The sequence below is a fragment of the Pteropus alecto genome, unplaced genomic scaffold (genome assembly GCF_000325575.1).
Source record: "Pteropus alecto unplaced genomic scaffold, ASM32557v1 scaffold190, whole genome shotgun sequence".
NCBI classification, from domain to species: Eukaryota; Metazoa; Chordata; class Mammalia; order Chiroptera; family Pteropodidae; genus Pteropus; species Pteropus alecto.
This window is the reverse complement of record NW_006430462.1, coordinates 4,446,702-4,463,578: the sequence shown is the minus strand read 5'-3', so window position 1 is coordinate 4,463,578 and position 16,877 is coordinate 4,446,702. Positions and strand designations below refer to the sequence as shown.

The following is a 16,877-nucleotide window of genomic DNA, read 5'->3' as shown; positions in this document are numbered from 1 at the left end:
TGGGGAAACTGAGAACCAAGAAAAACCTGGGCCTGCCCAAGGTCACCCAGCAAGTATGATCAAAGGTGTGCCTGGAACCCAGGCCTCCCCACCCCGGGTGGGTACCCTGGCCTCTCTCACATCTCCCTTGGGTTTAGGCAGAGGGAAGTAGGGGTCTGTGACTCAGATGCCCCTCAGAAGGACAGGCAGGGAGACGGCCTCCACCCTGTGGCAGTGATTTAGCAGTCTAGTCCTAGAGCCTCCACCCCACCCTTTGCCCAGAGTCCCCCTGTCTCCTTTCATCAGAGGTAAGGTGACCCTGGGAAAATCACGTACCTCTCTGGGTCTTAGTTCCACCCTCTATAAAATGGGGTGGTTGCCACGACTACTCAAGGTCAACACCCAGCACAGGGCCTGTTACACTGCAGCTCCCGGTAAACACGAACCCTTCCCAGATTCAGCCAAACCCCTGGCCTTCCGAATCCCAGCTCAAGGCCTTGCCCTCTTTCTCTCTTCCTGGTCCCCACTGTCAGGCCTCCCTCTGGGTCCACAGCCTTATGCTACATCTTGGTTAGAATGGAGATTGACTGCCTAGGTTCAATTCTTACCTCTTCTGCTCACTGGCCACATGGTGGAAGGCAATCCCCTCTACCTGTCAAATGGGGACAATATAGTGACTTCCTTGATCAGGGCAGTATGGAGATCCAGCAAGATAAAGAGACAAAACAGGGGACACAGATCAATGGCAACTATTATTAAATACTAGTTGGGCCTCTAAAGCCTGTTTGGGGCCTGGAACTCACTGAGCTGTTGGCCCTTTCTGAGTCTCAGTTTCTGCCTCTTCCAAAGCTGTTAGGCTCAGTTTCTTCATCTGTAAAATGGGATACTGGTCATATCCCTCACAGGGCCATCCAGGCCACATACCCACCCTGATTCCCACCTCCTCAGTGACCCAGGCACTCACTCTGCTGAATGGACTTGAGGCCACGGAGGCAGGTGGCCGCCAGCAGGAAACCACAGCCAGCGGGAGGTGTCCGGAGCTCACCAGCCAGGCTGCAGGCAGCCCCCAGGCAGAGTGGGCCCATGGCAGCAAACTGCAGTGGGTGGTGGCGACGGCCGAGCAGCAGCGCTGACAGGGCCAGTGTGATCAGTGGTGTGGTAGTAGTGGCCAGCTGTGCCAGGTCCAAGGGCACAGCACTCAGGCCCACGTTGCCGCAGGCCATCGAGGTTCCGAAGGTAAGGCTGAGCAGCAGCACTTGCCGGTGCGTACCACGGGGCATGGGGTGCCGTGCCCCCCGGTAGCATGCCAGTGCTGCTGCCAGCATGTGCAGTGCTGATAGCAGTAGGGGCCTCCCAAAGCCATGCACTGTGAAAATCCACTTGTTGAGGCTGGACATGCTGGCTCCCGCCAGCAGCCATACCAATGCTGCTATGGCCACCCGGGTCCGGCCAGGCACCCCGAGAGTGTGGGGGGTAGCGTGGGGCCACTCGGGGGACCCAGCCACCAGAGCACTGCCAGCCACTGCCACTGCCTCAACAGAGGTCATCCTTCCGTCATGTTGCTCCAGAGGACAGCGGCACATCCGTACCAGTGGGGCTGGGGCAGGAGGCGAGCTCTCAGTGACCAGTTCTGGGCCACCAGAGAGCCCTCCTTAGGACCAGACCAGATCCTGGATCCTCAGATCCCGGCCTTCTTCTCAGACAGGTGAGAAAACCGCTTCTTTTGTCACGCCTGTGCCAGTGAGGTCCAAGAGCTATATGCTCTGTTCTCAGCCCGGGCAGGACAGAACCCAAGTTGTGGTTCCTGTGATGCCAGGCTCTCTGGTGCTCAAGCCTGGACTAGTAAGCTCCGGGCACCTCTGCCCAGAGCCTGGTGAAGTCTCCACTCTTCTCCTCGCCTAGTGCCCACGCTATGCTTGGATGGAATCTTCCTTCCTTTGCCTCTACAGTCCACACTCAGGATCTCTTGATTGTTAAGGCCGTGCCCAGGCCTGGCAGGGGTGATCCAGGCTCCCGCGCCCAGCGGTGTCCGGTGGTGCCCAGTGGTGTTCGGTGGTGCCCAGTGGTCGTGGCTCGCTGCCTCTGACAGTGCCTAGGCCCTGCGGCTGACACGCCGGCCCGCACGGAGAGCTCGCTCGGCTCGGCTCGGCTCGAGCAGGGCCTGCCCCCCAGCTCCGGCTACAGGCGGCTCCGGCTGCGGCTGCGGCTCCGGCTGCGGCTGTGGCTGTGACTCCGGCAGCAGCTCCCGCCCGGTTCCAGCTCCAGCCCCGCCCGCGGGGCGAGGCCCGGAGCTCTTGGCTCCGCCTCTGCCGCCACAGCCTGCTCTCCACCCGGAAAGTTGGGCTGAGCCTCCGGCCCCGCCCCCGGAGCCACGGAGGATGTCTCGCTCCGCCCCCACGCCGGCCATTCTCAGCCCCTCCTGGGTCGGCTTTGCATTCCTTCCATTGGCTGACCCCGCCTCCTCCAGCTTTAGTGATCAGCCTGTCTGTCCCCCCTCACCCCATTCGTGGGTGATGGGCTCCTCCCCACCCAGAGCCAAGGCGAGTCCTCATAGAGACCAAATCAAGGTGGAAGAGTGGGGAATTTTTCTGAGAGCCCGATAAAAAACTCCCATCTTCACAGGAGACTCCATTTTATTGGACCCCCACCCCCGACCCCTCTCCAGGGACCCCTATCCCAGGGCCTGTCTCTGAACCATCCGATCTCTGACCACAGTTATCCCATGGGACCTCAGCATCCAGAAGAGTTGGACCACGGGCCCCTTAAAGCCCCTCCTAGTCCCAGCACCTCCTCCCTCTCCTAGGCCAAGGCGGGCCCCTCGAGGCAGGCGGAGGGAAGCTGAATCATCAAGGCCACCACAGTTCCGGAAGGAGGGTACCGCTTGGCTAGCATCCGTCCCTGGCCAGCAGCCCCTGTTCCATCCCCCGGCACTCAGAGCTGAGTCACAACTGAACTTTCTGGTGTTCCACTCTCTGCCCTCAGCCCTGGCAGGAGAAAGAGCCCTGGGTAGGCTGGGAGGCAGAGCAGCTGCCACCAAGCCCTTGCCTTTTCTTGGGAATGGGGTTTCCCATCTGAACGACGGATGCCCCAGGTCAGCACAAGCTGATACAGATTCGAGTCCCGGCCCTGGCCTCTCTGAGCTCCCAAACAGGTGCTCAGTGCCGGCTGCCAGCCTCTTTCCTGACGTCGGGCTTCTTTCTCTGAGGAAGCTCCTACCCACTGGACACGGCCCACCCCTAGTCTGTCTTTGATAACAGCAACCTCTGGAGGAATAAGACCTCTAAGGGCGGCCACTTAGGCCTGTCTGAGGCGCCCTCTGGTGGTCAGACTGCGGAATGGCTGCAAGTGTCCCCCAACCCCATACAATCCTTGGACTCTGATTTAAAAGTCCCAGTCTCACTGGAGACACTCTATGATGGGCTTAGGAATCTGCGTTTTTACATTTGCCTTTGGTGATTCTGACGCCTTCTGGCGCCTAAACTGTATGGCAGGGGATTTCCAGGCCAAAGTCCAAAATATGAGGGTATAAAGACAGGGTTTCACCAGAAGGGATTGTGGGAGGGAAACTGAGGCAGCCAAGGCGGCATGCCCCTCCCCCTACATTTCCTGAATAAGAGGAATCAGGGCCCCCTAAGAGTTATATTCTTTGTGGGATTCTGTCAGTTTCCAGCAAGTTTCCTTTAATAACAATAATAATAATTTTTAAAAATAATAAACACTCTAACTTCCACGCTGAGCTGAGCTGGCAAGGAGTGGTGGCAGTGAAAATCTGTCTATACCTCCTGCAGGACTGCCACAAAGCTGCTCCCGCTTACCCAGCCTAGTGAGGGGTGGGCTATGAGGAATGAGGATTAACCAATATGAGGCCTGGGTGACTTGGTGGGATGGAGAGAGCTGCACACTTGGGGGTGGAGGCAGGGGGAGGGAGGCTGAGGGCAGAACCCAAAGCAAATGACCCAGCAGATAATTCCAGATGGGAGTCCAGAAGGGCCAGGGTGCATGCAGAAAGACATAACACCAGGGGCTGCCTGGGTACAGAGGCTCCACCCACCCACTGCACAGTTAGCCCTGGAGCTGGATGCTGCAGAGAGCTTGGTGAGGGGAAGGAGTCAATGTGCCCAGGGTTGTGGAGTGGGATTTAGACAAGGTCTGTCTGGCTCCAGAGCCCCAGTTTTTATCCTGGGCTCTCCACAGGTTATTCCCTTGTGGGAGAATGGGGAGTGGGGTGCCCATCTTCATGGAGAGCAGCAGCGGGCTTCCTCTCACTCTTTGGGGTCCACATGAAAGCCCAGAGCAGCCCAGAGCACCCTACCCTTGCCCACAAGTTTCCAAATGCCCCAGATTTGAGTGCTGCCTTTTGAGTGACTTGGGGAGGGATTCTGGGAGGCACCAGGAGGGGAGAAGGACTCATTTTCAGCAACTGGACTGTAGACAAATTACAAATTACTTGTCCCTAGACAAATTACTTCACTCCTGGGGCCTCAGTTTCCCTACCTGTGATCTATGATGAGCTCACAGGTATAAACATGCTATGTAAGCCAAGGTGCTATCCCATAGCTGAGTTAGGAAACAGGCTGAGAGGGGAAGTGACTTGTCTGGAGTCAATCAGATCTAAACGCAGGCTAGACACAATCCTGGTTCCTGGACCCCAGGGAGGGCCTGTTTAGCAGACTCTTACTGTGAGGGCCTGCACCAGACGTGACTACCCTCTCACCCACACCCATTCTCAGGGTCCCATCTAATTGTGCCAGACTAAACACCTAACCCAGTGTCCATAGGTGGACTGTGCTAGTCAGACCTGTGTCTCCAGGCTTTGGGACACAGGCTGAGAAAATAAGAAGGGGCTAGGGACTTGAACTGAAAGGTGGCAGGGTCACTGCTGGGGTCATACTCAGAGGAAGCTGACTGAGGGAGAGGACACAGAAGAGGCCTGAGGATAGTGGAGGTGACAAAGCCTTGAGCCCCAACTTCCATTTCCCTGACACCCTTGGTTACCCTGGAGGCAGTGGGCTGCATCTTTCAGCAAAAATCCTTTGATTTGAGCAAGATTCAGTAGCTTCCTGCTCCTCAGAGCCAAACACACTCTGACTAAGACAGTCACTTGAGAGGATGGATCACGTCTAGCTCATGGATTCTTGAAAGTCCAGTACAGGGGCATTCCCTGTAGTAACTGTCCACCTTCTCTCTCACCTGGCCTGAGACCTGCCACAGCCCATCTCCCCTGTATGGGAGGGGCCTGTGGCTTTCTCAATTGGTATCTCAAGGGGCGGGGAGGTGTCAGGGTGGTGCAGTGGCAAGTGCTGAGACCTGGGATCAATGAGTGAGGATCTGGGTTCTGCTACCTCCAGTCTGTGTGACCTGAGTCTCCAACCTTCTGCTACAGGGTGGTAAAGGGAACAGTCACAGGCAGGTCCTGAAACCTCCTGGAAGTGCCCCCTGGCTGTGATTAAGGAAGGACAAGTGAATAAGCACTCTGGGTCCTGGGCACAGATAATTCACCCTAAAAACAGAGGCCACTTCTTCATTGGGCTCTCTGATACTTTGAAGTTGGTTTCACTATAAAAGAATTTTTTAAATTGCCTACTTCCCTTAACTGCTCAGACCCTATATATTAAAATTGGCACCCTAGGAAGAGGCATCTGTTTAATCTGTGGCTTTGAGGACTCAGTATGTGTCACAGTACCTGCTGTCTGTCAGAGGCCCCCTCAGAAGATAGCCCTCCTTCCTCAGTGGGGTGGGGTGTGTAGGGTGCTTCCCTGGCCTGAACCCCACTTTCTAGAGGGCAGCCCAGAGTCCAGGGCCCTCCCAATGAGCGGCAGGGTCCCCATACCCCAACTGCCGAGGCCTGGGGTAGTACACGGACTACACTGGGGGAAAGCTAGGGGTGAGAGTTCAAGCTCTAAGGTCCTGGGCTTCCAGTCGAATTCGGGCTCTGCCATGTAATCATAACAATCACTGAAGCCCTCATTTTTAGTGTTTGAGTGGAGGAGCCAGGAAGCCACCCCAGGTCCGGTCTGTCTGTCTCCTAAGCCATGTCACCTGTTTGACACTGTGGTGAGTCACTTTCTCTCTTTGAGCACCAGTTTTCGTATGTGTAAAGCAGAGATGACAACGAAAATATCAACCACCTCAGAGTTATGCAAGAAAGTGTTTAGCAAGTATATGCTCCCTAAACAGTAATCAATGTCACCATTGCCAGCATCATTCTCCCCAGGACCCAAGACATTCATCCACCCTCTATTCCCCACCTGGAGGTATTGTCCCTTTCTCTGCTCACAGTTCCTGCATCTGCTCATTAGCATCAGGTATCAGGACACTGAGGCATGTGCACAATCAACGCTTTAATCATTTCAGAGGTAGGCTTTGAGCAGCCCTGCAGAGTGCAGAGCCCTTGCCACAGCTAGCTCTAAGGCCACCATTCTGACGGTGCACTGGAGAGCTAGGCTCAGGGCCCCAGCCCTTGGGGCTGCAGAGGTCTCCCTGCAGGACCCCAATCCCAGAGAAGGTGGTACTCACAATGCCAGCAGCTAGCAGATTTCTTGTGCTGAGGAGTCTGAGATGCTGCATGCCTTTCAGACTGAGTGGTCTTCACAGGATGCCTGTGGGGCCAGGTTGAGCCAGACCCAGGCAGACAGACCTCTGGGAGAAGGTGCTTGGTTCCTTGCTTAGAAGCCTCACAAAAGTGGTGGCTGGTGATCCGGGGACATTGCTCCAAGAGCACATGAGGAGGCAGGCAGGGTCAGGCTTATGCCTGTTACAATGGTGTCTGGAGGGAAGGTGGAAGTATAGGGACTGTGTGTAGCTGCTGGAGTGGGTGAGCCAGTGTGAGGCTACCAGACAACCAGCCTCAGCTCGATGGTTTCTCCATTCTTGGGTCTGTAGTCAGCAATACCTGCAGAGACAGGTTGAGTGGGGAAGGGGGCATTAGGGCAGAGCGTCCCAGTCCCCAACCTCATCTTCCGGACCCCCGCCCTCAGGCTAAGGTCTATCACATCTGCTTAGGGCTTGGTGGTGGGAAAGTGGAGCCAGTGCAGAGACTCTGAACTGAGCTGTAACCCAGGGCTCACAGGCTCATTTTGCAGTGGGACACCCCTAGAGAGTGAGGGTACAGGACAGCATGCTAGATAACCAACATGGGATTAAAGGAAAGAGAGACCCTGACAACACTTGATGGTCCCTGTCTTCATAGTCCCCAAGGGGCCGTCAAGATGAGGAACTTGCTTAGTATGGTCTGGAGGGAGAACTTGGCCCACGAGTAAAGTCTCCTGGGAGCCAGCCTGCCCTCACTGGAGACAACCCAGGCTCTAGCATGGCACCTGGCTTCAAGCCCCAGCTTTGTCACTCATTAGCAATGTGACTTTGGGCAAGTAATTCAACCACCGTGAGTGCTGGTGTTCTCATTTCTCAAATGAGGGTGATGAAGATATCAACACAAAGGCCTTCCCCCTTCCCATGGAAGTGGGCTTCTTGCTGGACTAGGGGTCTGTGGGGACAGGAGGTAGAGGACACAACCACTCATGTTGGCCTCATGGCTGAGTTCATCGGGCTTTCTTCCCAGGCTACATCTTCCAGCCCAGCCTTTTTCAGTAATAGAGATCAGATCTGGGGTCCCCATCTGCAACCCCTTTGTTTTATTTCTCAATGTGCTCACAAGCCAGGCAGGGTAAGCGAATGTTTCTAACGAGAATGTTTCTAACTGGGCTCCCTCAGAAAGTTCCCACCTTCTTTAAAGCCTTAGCCCAATGCCTGGTCCATGGTAAGTGCCCAGTAGAAGTTCTAGGTAGTAGGAGCAGGGACAGATGATGTTTCAGAGTCTGGTGACTGGGCTGATGCACGAGGATGCTCATGACAGCTTGGAGTGTAAGAGTTAAAACTGGAGACACCCTAGAGGTCCAGCAGGCTGTGGCCCACCCATCCCGCTCCATGCCCAGTAGCGCAGCACTCAGCACACATGGGTGGGCCTGATTGGCCTAAGCCAGTCATGTGGAGATCTCTTCTCTCTAGTCAGTGGTGGTTACAGAATCTGGGTCATCTCCCAGCAAATAGGGATGGGTCCAGAAATGCACCTGTGTCCCAATTCTATGTTCGAGACACCAGAAGAAGTTTGCTGGGTATTCAGACCAGTTTCTTCAGTCTTAAAAGAGAGCAGCCCTGGGAAGGCACAGCGGGGGCCTCTCTGGAGGAGGAAGCCAACCAAGAGAAGGGGATGGAGTCCCAGGGAAGCCAGCTAGAACCATGTTACACCAGCCCTGAAGTCCTCACTCCCTCTGGACTCCAATCACATGAGCCAATGGATGTCATATTCTGGAAGCTAGTTTGCATTGCATTTCCTGTTACTTGCAGTGCAAAGGACCCTAGTGGATAACATATTCTATGGGGTCATTACAAAGAAAAGAGAATATCTACATAAGCTGACGTAAAAATATGTCTATAATCTATTAAGAAAAAAATAATTGGCAAAACAGTATATAGAGCTGCACCGTCCAATATGCTAGCCATTAGCCATATGTGGCTACGGAGCACCTGAAATCTTAGTACACAAAAAAAAGCATGCAAAATGTCATTAATAATTTTACATTGGTTACATCTTAAAATGGTATTTAGGATATACTGGATTAAATAGGATACATTATTATTATTAGTTTCACCAACTAGAAAATTTAGAATTACATGTGTGGCTCACATTTTATTTCTATTAGACAGCATTGCTAGAGTATGGCTCTATTTTTTAATAAAACAAAAAACTTAGATATTTAAAAATAATCTGGAAGGAAACACACCAAAAGTTAAAAGAAGTTATTTCTAGATAGCAAATTACAGGTGATTTGAAAGCTGGAGTGAGTTGATGAAACCTCATTGCTGGGTTAGGGCTGAGGTGGGGGACACATCCAGAGGTGGCCAGCCACCAGACTCACCTTGCTGCAGTGGGGTGTCGGGGGCTTGGATGAGCTGCCAGAACTCACGTTCCTCAGCTTCTTTTCCCATAACAGAGGTCAGGTAAGGGCCTGACAAGGAAGCCTTTGTTTTATACCTACGAAAGGGACAGATGAAGAGGGAGAAAAGGTGACTTTTGCTCTCATTGACCCAAGGGCAGAAGCGGAGCTCATCCACACCGGGAAGTCTTGCCATCTTCCTCAGGGCCAGCACCAGCTAAACCCTTCTTGGGCTACCTCACCATGGGTCTCATCTCTACCCCTTCTCTCCAGCCCCACTGACACTGCTCTTTCAGGGGAATTTATCCCTTCTGTGTTGACCATGACCATGGCCTGCAGGAAGGAACACCTATTCATTATCAACCCAGCAGCTGGCCCCTCTCTGAGTTGTGTTGCTGTGTTGCTCAATCTACTCCCTGACTCTACATACACCATGCTCTGCATTACAAGAGAGCATTGGAGATATATTTCTGGACCTTGCAACCAAGTCTCCTTATGCACGCTCCCTTTCCTGAGCTGCTTGCCTCCAACTTTGCATTTCTCCAACCCATCTGGAAGCCACAGCCAAAGGATCCTCTTAAAACTCCATGGCTTGTGTCCCTCCTCTCTCCAAAAGGCTGATCGATGGTTTTGGTTCTAGAGAGGGAGAGTTTTCATAGTTTTAAGAAACAGAAACCCCTTCAGGGTAACTTAAGCAAAGGAAAAGAATTACTTTAGGGATGTCATGGAACAACCCCCTTTCTCCAGTCATTCCCTAACTCTGTGGGGACATGTGGCTGCTTGGAGCACTTCTCTCTGAGTGCTGTCTTGCCTCTGCCTCTGCCTCTGCCTCTGCCTCTGCCTCCTCTGCCTCTGCCTCTGCAGTCCAGCTTTCTCTGCAGTGCCTGCCTCTGCCTCTGCCTCTGCCTCTGCCTCTGCCGTACCTTGACCTTGGCCATCTTGCCTAGCCCCTCAACCCAGTTCAGGCACCCATCTTTACTAACAAGATAATTATTTCTTAGACCAGTGCCCCTGATATCTTCTCAGAGGTCCTGGAGTTCTGAACAAAAATGTTAAATTCTATTTTTTTCATTCTGATGAGAATATCTAAACATAAATGCCAGTAGGTTCTGGGTAATCTCAATGCCTGGTAGACTGAGACCTGCCAAGCAAGGGTGCTCAGTGTGTGTGACCGTCTGAACTGTGTCGGCCGCCAGCAGTACTGCTATATGCACTGCAGACTACCAGAAAGAGAACAGTGGCTTAGTAGTAAATAGCGAATTTGGGACCGGGGAAGAGCCTATGAAGACACTGCTGCCTGTACAAATTGAGGTCGGATGGCAGTTCAATCCAAGGGAATGCTGAGAGCATCGGGCTCTCCCTGCCCCTGGCGTATTCCTGCTCCTTAGCAGACAGTCTTTATTTGAATGCTATCGGCTTCATAGTTTTCTTTGCAAAGTTGCTTAGAATTTATAGCTGTCTTGAGCCAGAAAGAGAAAGGACTTTTAAGAGTAAACTTATTAGTACACATCTAAGTCATATTATAACAGAAGTAACTTAACCTGGGGTCTGTAAGAATTTTTATCCTTTCAAAGGGTCTTTGCATATTTCTGGCCTGAAATTCCCTGGGCCCAGATGACCCTAAGGCACTAGCTGTGGGCCCTCCCTAGCTGCAGGATGCTGTCCTCTGGGAAAGCCAATTGGGGACAGAAATTGGGGCCTTCTCAAACTGAGGCACATATTTCTAAACAAACAATCTGGGGTCTGGGTGGCTCAGTAGAAGGCACACACATCTCTGGGCCAGATTCCCCACTGGCAGCACGAGAATCACTCCCACCTTATTTGGGTATGACCCTGTTTCAGGGATGTGGGGTCGGTGGGGTGAGGGCTGGGACGTGGTGGTCTTACATGAATCCTCCGAGCTCTTGGGCCTTCTTTAGGACATCTTCCAATGAGGACCCAGCAGGGACAGAGATGAAGTGTCTGTATGGCGGCCAGACACTGGGAACCTTCAGTGTGACATGGATGACCTCTGGGACTTGGCTCTGTGAAAAGGACTCCACAGTTTGTTCCAACATGACTGCACCAGGGAGAGAGAAAGCAGCAGCTGGTGTGAGGGCATGAGGCCTGGATGTTAATTTTCCTTTCTTCCTTCAAAGGCACTGTGGCCCCTGGCGTATTCCTGCTCCTTCCCCAAGGTCCCATCTCAGCCAATACCACCTGCATAGCTAAAATCTGGCTCCATCCTACCCCGCCCTGTAACCTCAGCCCCCACATCCCCAGCTGCCCAAGGTCAGGCTCCTCACTGGTTTCCCTGCCTCTAGCATCCCCCCTCCTACCTATCTGCCACACGGCACCCCAGAGGGTTCTTTCTGGAATGTACATTTGCTCATATCACTCCCTTATTCCCTCTGAGGATCTTTTCTACTTTTTATTTTCTACCTGCCACTCAAGCTCATTCTCCCACACCCCACTCTTTAGCAAGACCCTTCCCCCAAATGCCAGTCTTTATACTTCTGTTTTTCTCTTGCTGTTTCTTCTCTGCTCTGCCCTCCTTCTCTCTTCTCCACTGGCATATCTCACTTGCCAAGTCAAGTTCCTCTCCCAGAGGAAGCCCTGATTCAAGCCGCTAATTGGGACTCATTATGATGTATAAGAGCTAACCAAAATGTGTCATGCTCTCACCATCCATCTATCCATCCATCCATCCATCTATCCAAATAATTTATCAAAGAAGGGGCTGGAGATTCCCAGCCTACTCAGAGCTCTCCATTTGGTGTCTCCTTCTCCACATTGTGAGTTTCTAGAATCCCGACTACATCTTAGCTGCCAGTGTGTCCCACACACTCCCACAAACTCCCATTGACTCAGCAAATCAAGACCAAATAACTACCCATCACTGGATCATGCAGACTTCAATGAGTGCCCTGCAGATTGAAAAGAACCAGGCTTCAGTGAAAGGTTTGGCTACCTCTTGGTGCCAGGCAGTCTGGAGAGATGAGATCCACATAGCTTTTGTGGTTCAAGACAGGCAGCAGCTGGGAAATCATGAGAGCATTCTGGAAGGCCCCATTCTGCACGCTGGCTGACAGAGCAGCCCCCGCGTTGAGGCATGCTCTGCCCAGCTCCACTCCGGGCACAGGGGAGGTCATTAGCAACTGGTGACAGAGTAGGGGAGAGAAGGAGGAGGTGGGTCAGCTGCCAGGGAGAAAACAGGTCTTCCTGCCCTGACCAACCCACCTCCCACCAGCCAGCAGGTAGACCATAATCCCAGAGTCTCTTTCCCACCTGCAGTGCCAGAGGGGTACTGTAGACATTCCCAAAGTGGCCTTCTGGGGTCTGGGCCTTCAGGATCTTCTCTTGCACTGTCCTGATGGCCAGGTTGATCCGGTTGCTCTGATCAGTGTTGAGGTTGGAGCGCTTCAGACAGGTGAAGGCCAAGCCTGCCATGGCTAATGTATCTGTAGGGGACAGAGCCAACTTGGGTCAGCCCAGGCATGGTCTAGGGCCAATGGGCGCCCACAGGAGGGCTTGAAGAACAGGGAAAACATGGTCAGATGGGCATTTTAGAAAGTTTCTGCCACCTAGGCAGACCAACTCAGCCCAGTTTGCCCAGTACTTTCCCAGTTTGGGCACTGTAAGTCCAGTGTCCTGGGAAACCCCTTAGTCCAGGACAAAGCAGGATGGTTAGTTAACCCTACCCCTGTCTACTGCTTCGGGGTTAGAGGTTGGGAGAGAGACTGGAGGAGGGAGGCCCAATAAGACTTCATTCTACACCACTCATTCCCAAACCTGCCTGCACATTGGGATCACCAGGCAAGTTTTAAATAAACCAATACCTGGAATAACCCCCAGATAGTCTGATGTGATAGGTCCAAGGAGCTGCCTGGGCTCTGGGTTGGGGGGTGGTCAAGCCTTCCCCCGCCCCAACCCTCAAGGTGACTTAATGCATCCACAGTGGTTTTTCTAGAAGCTTCTGAGGCAGAACAAGCATTCTGATGGCAGGGGCCCTGCTGCCTTCTTCTCTTTGGGCACCTAACCACTCCTCGAACCTACTCCGTCTTATCCCACCCCATGTGAGGCACACACACTCACTCACAGAACCAGGCCTAGAAGAGACCTTGAATCACAATAACAAGAAAGGGCACTGGAGGCCCAAAGTCACACAGTAAAGAAGCAGATCCAGGATCCAGGTCTCAGGCTTCCCAGCTTATGCAATGATAAGATCACAGCTATATAACCAGAATTTCCCCATGCCAGGTACTATGCTAAGCCCTTTATTTTTAAAACATCCTTTATCGATGCTGCTGGGAGGTCACTTTACAGGAGAAACTGAATCAGAAAGGCCAGCTGACTTGCCCAGAGCATCCTACAACAAGCATGTGCCATGGAGCAGAGGTCAGGATTTTAGTCCAGGTGCAGTGCTGGCTCAGAGCTGCTGCACCACACACAAGCCTTTGCCATTTCACTCCTAATGGACTCAATAAAAAGGGGTCCCCTGGGAAGGTGAGTATGGGACTAGGGGGTGGAGGCCTTCAGTTGGGACTGGGGGCTGGAGGAGTGCCAGCTTGACCTCGCAGGGTCTGGCCCACTCACCCACAGAGAGGTGGCCTTGGTGGAGATGATGGTCGTGTTCCACAGCATACAGGAGCTTGCCCACCACACTGTCGTGGACCCGCTTCTGGTGGACGCATAGGGCCAGGATGCTCAGGCCGTACTGGTAGTAGCTGGTATGGGGACGGCCCTGGTGATTATCCCCTGAGAGGAAGAAAACCAAGGGGCGGGGTGTCACACAGGCCTGAGGGGTTGCCTCTCTGCCCCCTCCCAGCAACCAGCCATGCTAGTCCACAGGACCCCATGGCCTGTACTTTCTAACACCCTCCTTTGGGTCGTGAGATCCTTCATTCCCTCGAACCACACCTGCTGAGGCCCTACTAAGTGGTGGGCGCTGCGCTTGGAGGTATGAATACACTGACAACAGGTCAGGCACAGCTGGGGCCTCCAACAAGAACACAACCCACACTCATGAAAGTACAATTAGAACTGAGATGTGGACCAAGGTCCATGGGGCCATATAACAAAAGTTTTTGAGTAGATGGGGAGTCAGGGCAGAAGAGAGCTGGAGGGGGAAAGAAACTTTCCAGATAGAGGGAACATATATGGAGAACCTGGGTTGCAAGCTACAAGAAGGCCAGTGTGGCTGGGGCCCACTGAGGGGCAGGCAAGTGGGTAAGCCGGAGAATAGGTGAGTCGAGCTGAAGAGAAGGACAGACAGGCTAAGCCTGAGGGCTGTGAACACAGCAGTGTTCAGATTTATATTTAAAATGCTTTCTCTGTATGCTGGGTCATCAGGAGGCAGGAAAGTTAGCAGAGAGAGGCTGGGGAGTAAGTAGTAAAAAGGCTGTGCCACTGTCCCAGAGGTGGACAGTCAGGTCAATCTTGGTGGCTGAGCAGAACTTGCTAATAAAGTACATGTGGGTTGATCAAGAATGGCTACTGGGGCAGGCCCAAGCCTCTAGGTGGATAGTGAGATAGGCAGAATGGAGGGCGGGAAAGAGGCCTGGGGAGAAAATCCATGAGCCCTCCCCATTCCTAGCAGATTGAGTCCGCTCACCAATGGCCCTCTTCTCATCCTCCAGGAACCGCTTCAACTGAGAGACCAGCCTGTCCCCCTTGCGGCCTCCGACAAATTCACAGTTGGCCCTGAGAGCAAGCAGGTAGGGGGCCAGCTGGCCCACGGAGGGCTTGGCCTGGGAGTCATTATTGTCATTGCTGGTGGCAGACCTAGGACAAAGCCAGTTAACAACACTTCCAGGAGAAAGTGCCACCCAAGAAAAGCTGGCTAGAGGTGTCCCCCATCAATACCACAAAACGGAAAAAAAAATCCTAGCAGTTGGAAAATGTACTATAACTCCCCCAAAGCAGATGTAGTCAGCTATATAAGTTGTGAGGTATGTGCCACACATATTTCATAAAGATGAAAAATTAACCTCAAGGACAAATTAAACTCTGAGGGTTCTCTCATCCAAATGACCCCTGCTTTCCCCCACCATCTTGGTCATGCTTCACCCACACACTCTCCCCTGTCTTTCCTCTTCCTGCCCTGTGTCCATTTCTCAAGAGGGAGGCCAAAGAGATGATGCTCCATAGTGCTCCTGATCCTTCATCTCTCATTCAAATTCCCACACTGGACCTCAGAACAGGCCTCCCCTTAAACCTCTAGAAAGGGAGCACAGAGTCAGATGCTTTTTCTGGGCTCGGTATGGAAGAGTGCGGTCATGGATTAGTGATGTCTGCCTCACATACAGGAGGGTAGAGTAGCAGCAAATGGATCTTGTATCAGCATCTCCATTCTAGTCAAACCACCTCCATTCTACAGATGGAGAAAGGCCCAGAGAAGATGAAACTTGCCTAAGGTCTTCCAACCAAGCAGTGACAGGTCCAAACCAGAACGCAGGTATCCTGTCTTTTAGGATGTAGAGCAAGACATACAGGGAAAGGAGAAACGAGAGCATGGCCATACCCCAAGAGGCTCTGCTGGTAGCTGAGCTTGAGGCTGTGCAGGTAGAGGGCCTCCTTGTCTCCGGCCTCCAGGCTAGAGAGGCGCAGGCCCACGTAGATACTGGGGTTCAAGTGCTCTGGGGAGAGCTGGTCCATCCAGGGCAAGAGGTGCTGGCCCAGCCCCTGCACCAGCTTGCTGTCCACCTCTGGTATGCCTTAAAAAAGAGAAGAGGCCAAGTGAGGTCACAGGGCCGGGCCACCAGAACCTTCTCCAGGGCCTTCTCCAGGGAATAAATATCTCCACCCCACGTCCACCCAGCACATATCCTACTCATATGGGAAAATCTGGCCGTAACGAAAGGCAGCAGGTAAAAGGGGGAAAGCAGACATCCTGAAAAAGCTGATGGAGTTTGCCAGAGAGAGGTGGTGGCTGGAGGCAGAGGATGCTGGTGCCAGGCAACCACTCTACCCATCAGGAGTGACAAAGAGACTGGATGCCAAGCCACGTGGTGCGTCCTGGGCACCACATCAGACCTCACTCAGTCCTCATGCCAGCCCTGTGACGTGGGTAGGTACTGTCATCATTGCTTTGCACAACAATGAACAGAAGTTCAATGTCATGTCATGTCTTACATGAAGCTGCTGAGCCAAGGATGGACCTGCCTGCAAAGCCCCTGCTCTTTGATGCTCTGTTGAACACGTGGAACATGTTACATATCCAATTTTAAAACACTGCACACTGCCCACTGTCGACCTGGGGCTGCATGGTGAACTTAGCCTGCACAGATCTCAAAATAACCCTTTTTCTGCCACCTCTGCTTAGGTGAAGAAGACCCAAGATTGTGAGGTGAATTGTTAGAAAGCCATCACGTTTTCAACCATTTATCTGTGTGTTTTGGGATTTACCTGAAACTGTGTAACTGCAATTTGAGAATACATGAAATACCTAGGAAGCCGAAGCCTCGTGGATATTTATCAGGTCCAGCTGAGCTCCCTCCACTCTCTTCCCTTAGGGAAGGAACCCGAGCTGAGTAGGTGGCTTGGGGTCACTTTAGACTTTTCCCCATTTACTGCCTCCAGGTCACTCTAGGGCTCTAGCTGTGTCCTCTGTGCCCTGTCCCAGGTTGCTGTGCAGCCTGCCCCTCCCAGGGGACCGAGCGAAGGAACTGCCAGACAGAGTGCCTCCTGGGCCTCCTGGCACGAGGACCAGGGCTCCTCTCCCATAGCCCATCTCTCTCGGTTTGAGTCCCACCATCTTGGGTCTGTTTTCCCAAAGGTCACCAATATCTATTGCTATGAGAGCAGGGGGTAGGAGGAGTGGGATTAGGGGAGGTAAAAGGGAGTTGCTTTTCTTGCCCTTTCTCTCTCGCTCAGGGTCTTTCTATATGTCTGACTCGATTTCTGTAGCGTTCTCTCTCTGTCACTGTCTCAGTCTCTACATCGCTCAGCCTGTCTCTCTGGTCATCTGTCTCTCCACCTCTCTTT

At 52.8% G+C, this 16,877-nt stretch overlaps 2 protein-coding genes across 8 annotated transcripts in view; both read right to left on the bottom strand.

Moving 5' to 3' along the window:
• Nucleotides 1-5,972, bottom strand: part of SLC35E4 (solute carrier family 35 member E4) — a 10,461-nt gene extending 4,489 nt beyond the window's left edge. For 2 of the 4 annotated variants that reach the window (XM_006904919.3, XM_025047630.1), the window contains exon 1: nt 944-5,972. In XM_006904919.3, coding sequence (XP_006904981.1) covers nt 944-1,562 — 619 coding nt within the window. In that variant the 5' untranslated portion in view covers nt 1,563-5,972. Of the gene's footprint in view, nt 1-7; nt 632-943 lie in introns of those variants that run through there. The other 2 variants (XM_025047636.1, XM_025047633.1) reach the window with 2 other exon arrangements.
• A 329-nt stretch (nt 5,973-6,301) lies between these two features.
• The window catches only part of TCN2 (transcobalamin 2), a 12,992-nt gene continuing 2,416 nt past the window's right edge, over nt 6,302-16,877 (bottom strand). For all 4 annotated transcript variants that reach the window (XM_015590928.2, XM_015590921.2, XM_025047623.1 and 1 more), the window contains 8 exons: nt 15,415-15,607; nt 14,506-14,675; nt 13,488-13,649; nt 12,180-12,352; nt 11,863-12,049; nt 10,800-10,971; nt 8,895-9,010; nt 6,302-6,871 (listed from right to left, as the gene is read on the bottom strand). In XM_015590928.2, the coding sequence (XP_015446414.1) occupies nt 6,810-6,871; nt 8,895-9,010; nt 10,800-10,971; nt 11,863-12,049; nt 12,180-12,352; nt 13,488-13,649; nt 14,506-14,675; nt 15,415-15,607 (1,235 nt within the window). In that variant the 3' untranslated portion in view covers nt 6,302-6,809. The remainder of the gene's footprint in view (nt 6,872-8,894; nt 9,011-10,799; nt 10,972-11,862; nt 12,050-12,179; nt 12,353-13,487; nt 13,650-14,505; nt 14,676-15,414; nt 15,608-16,877) is intronic.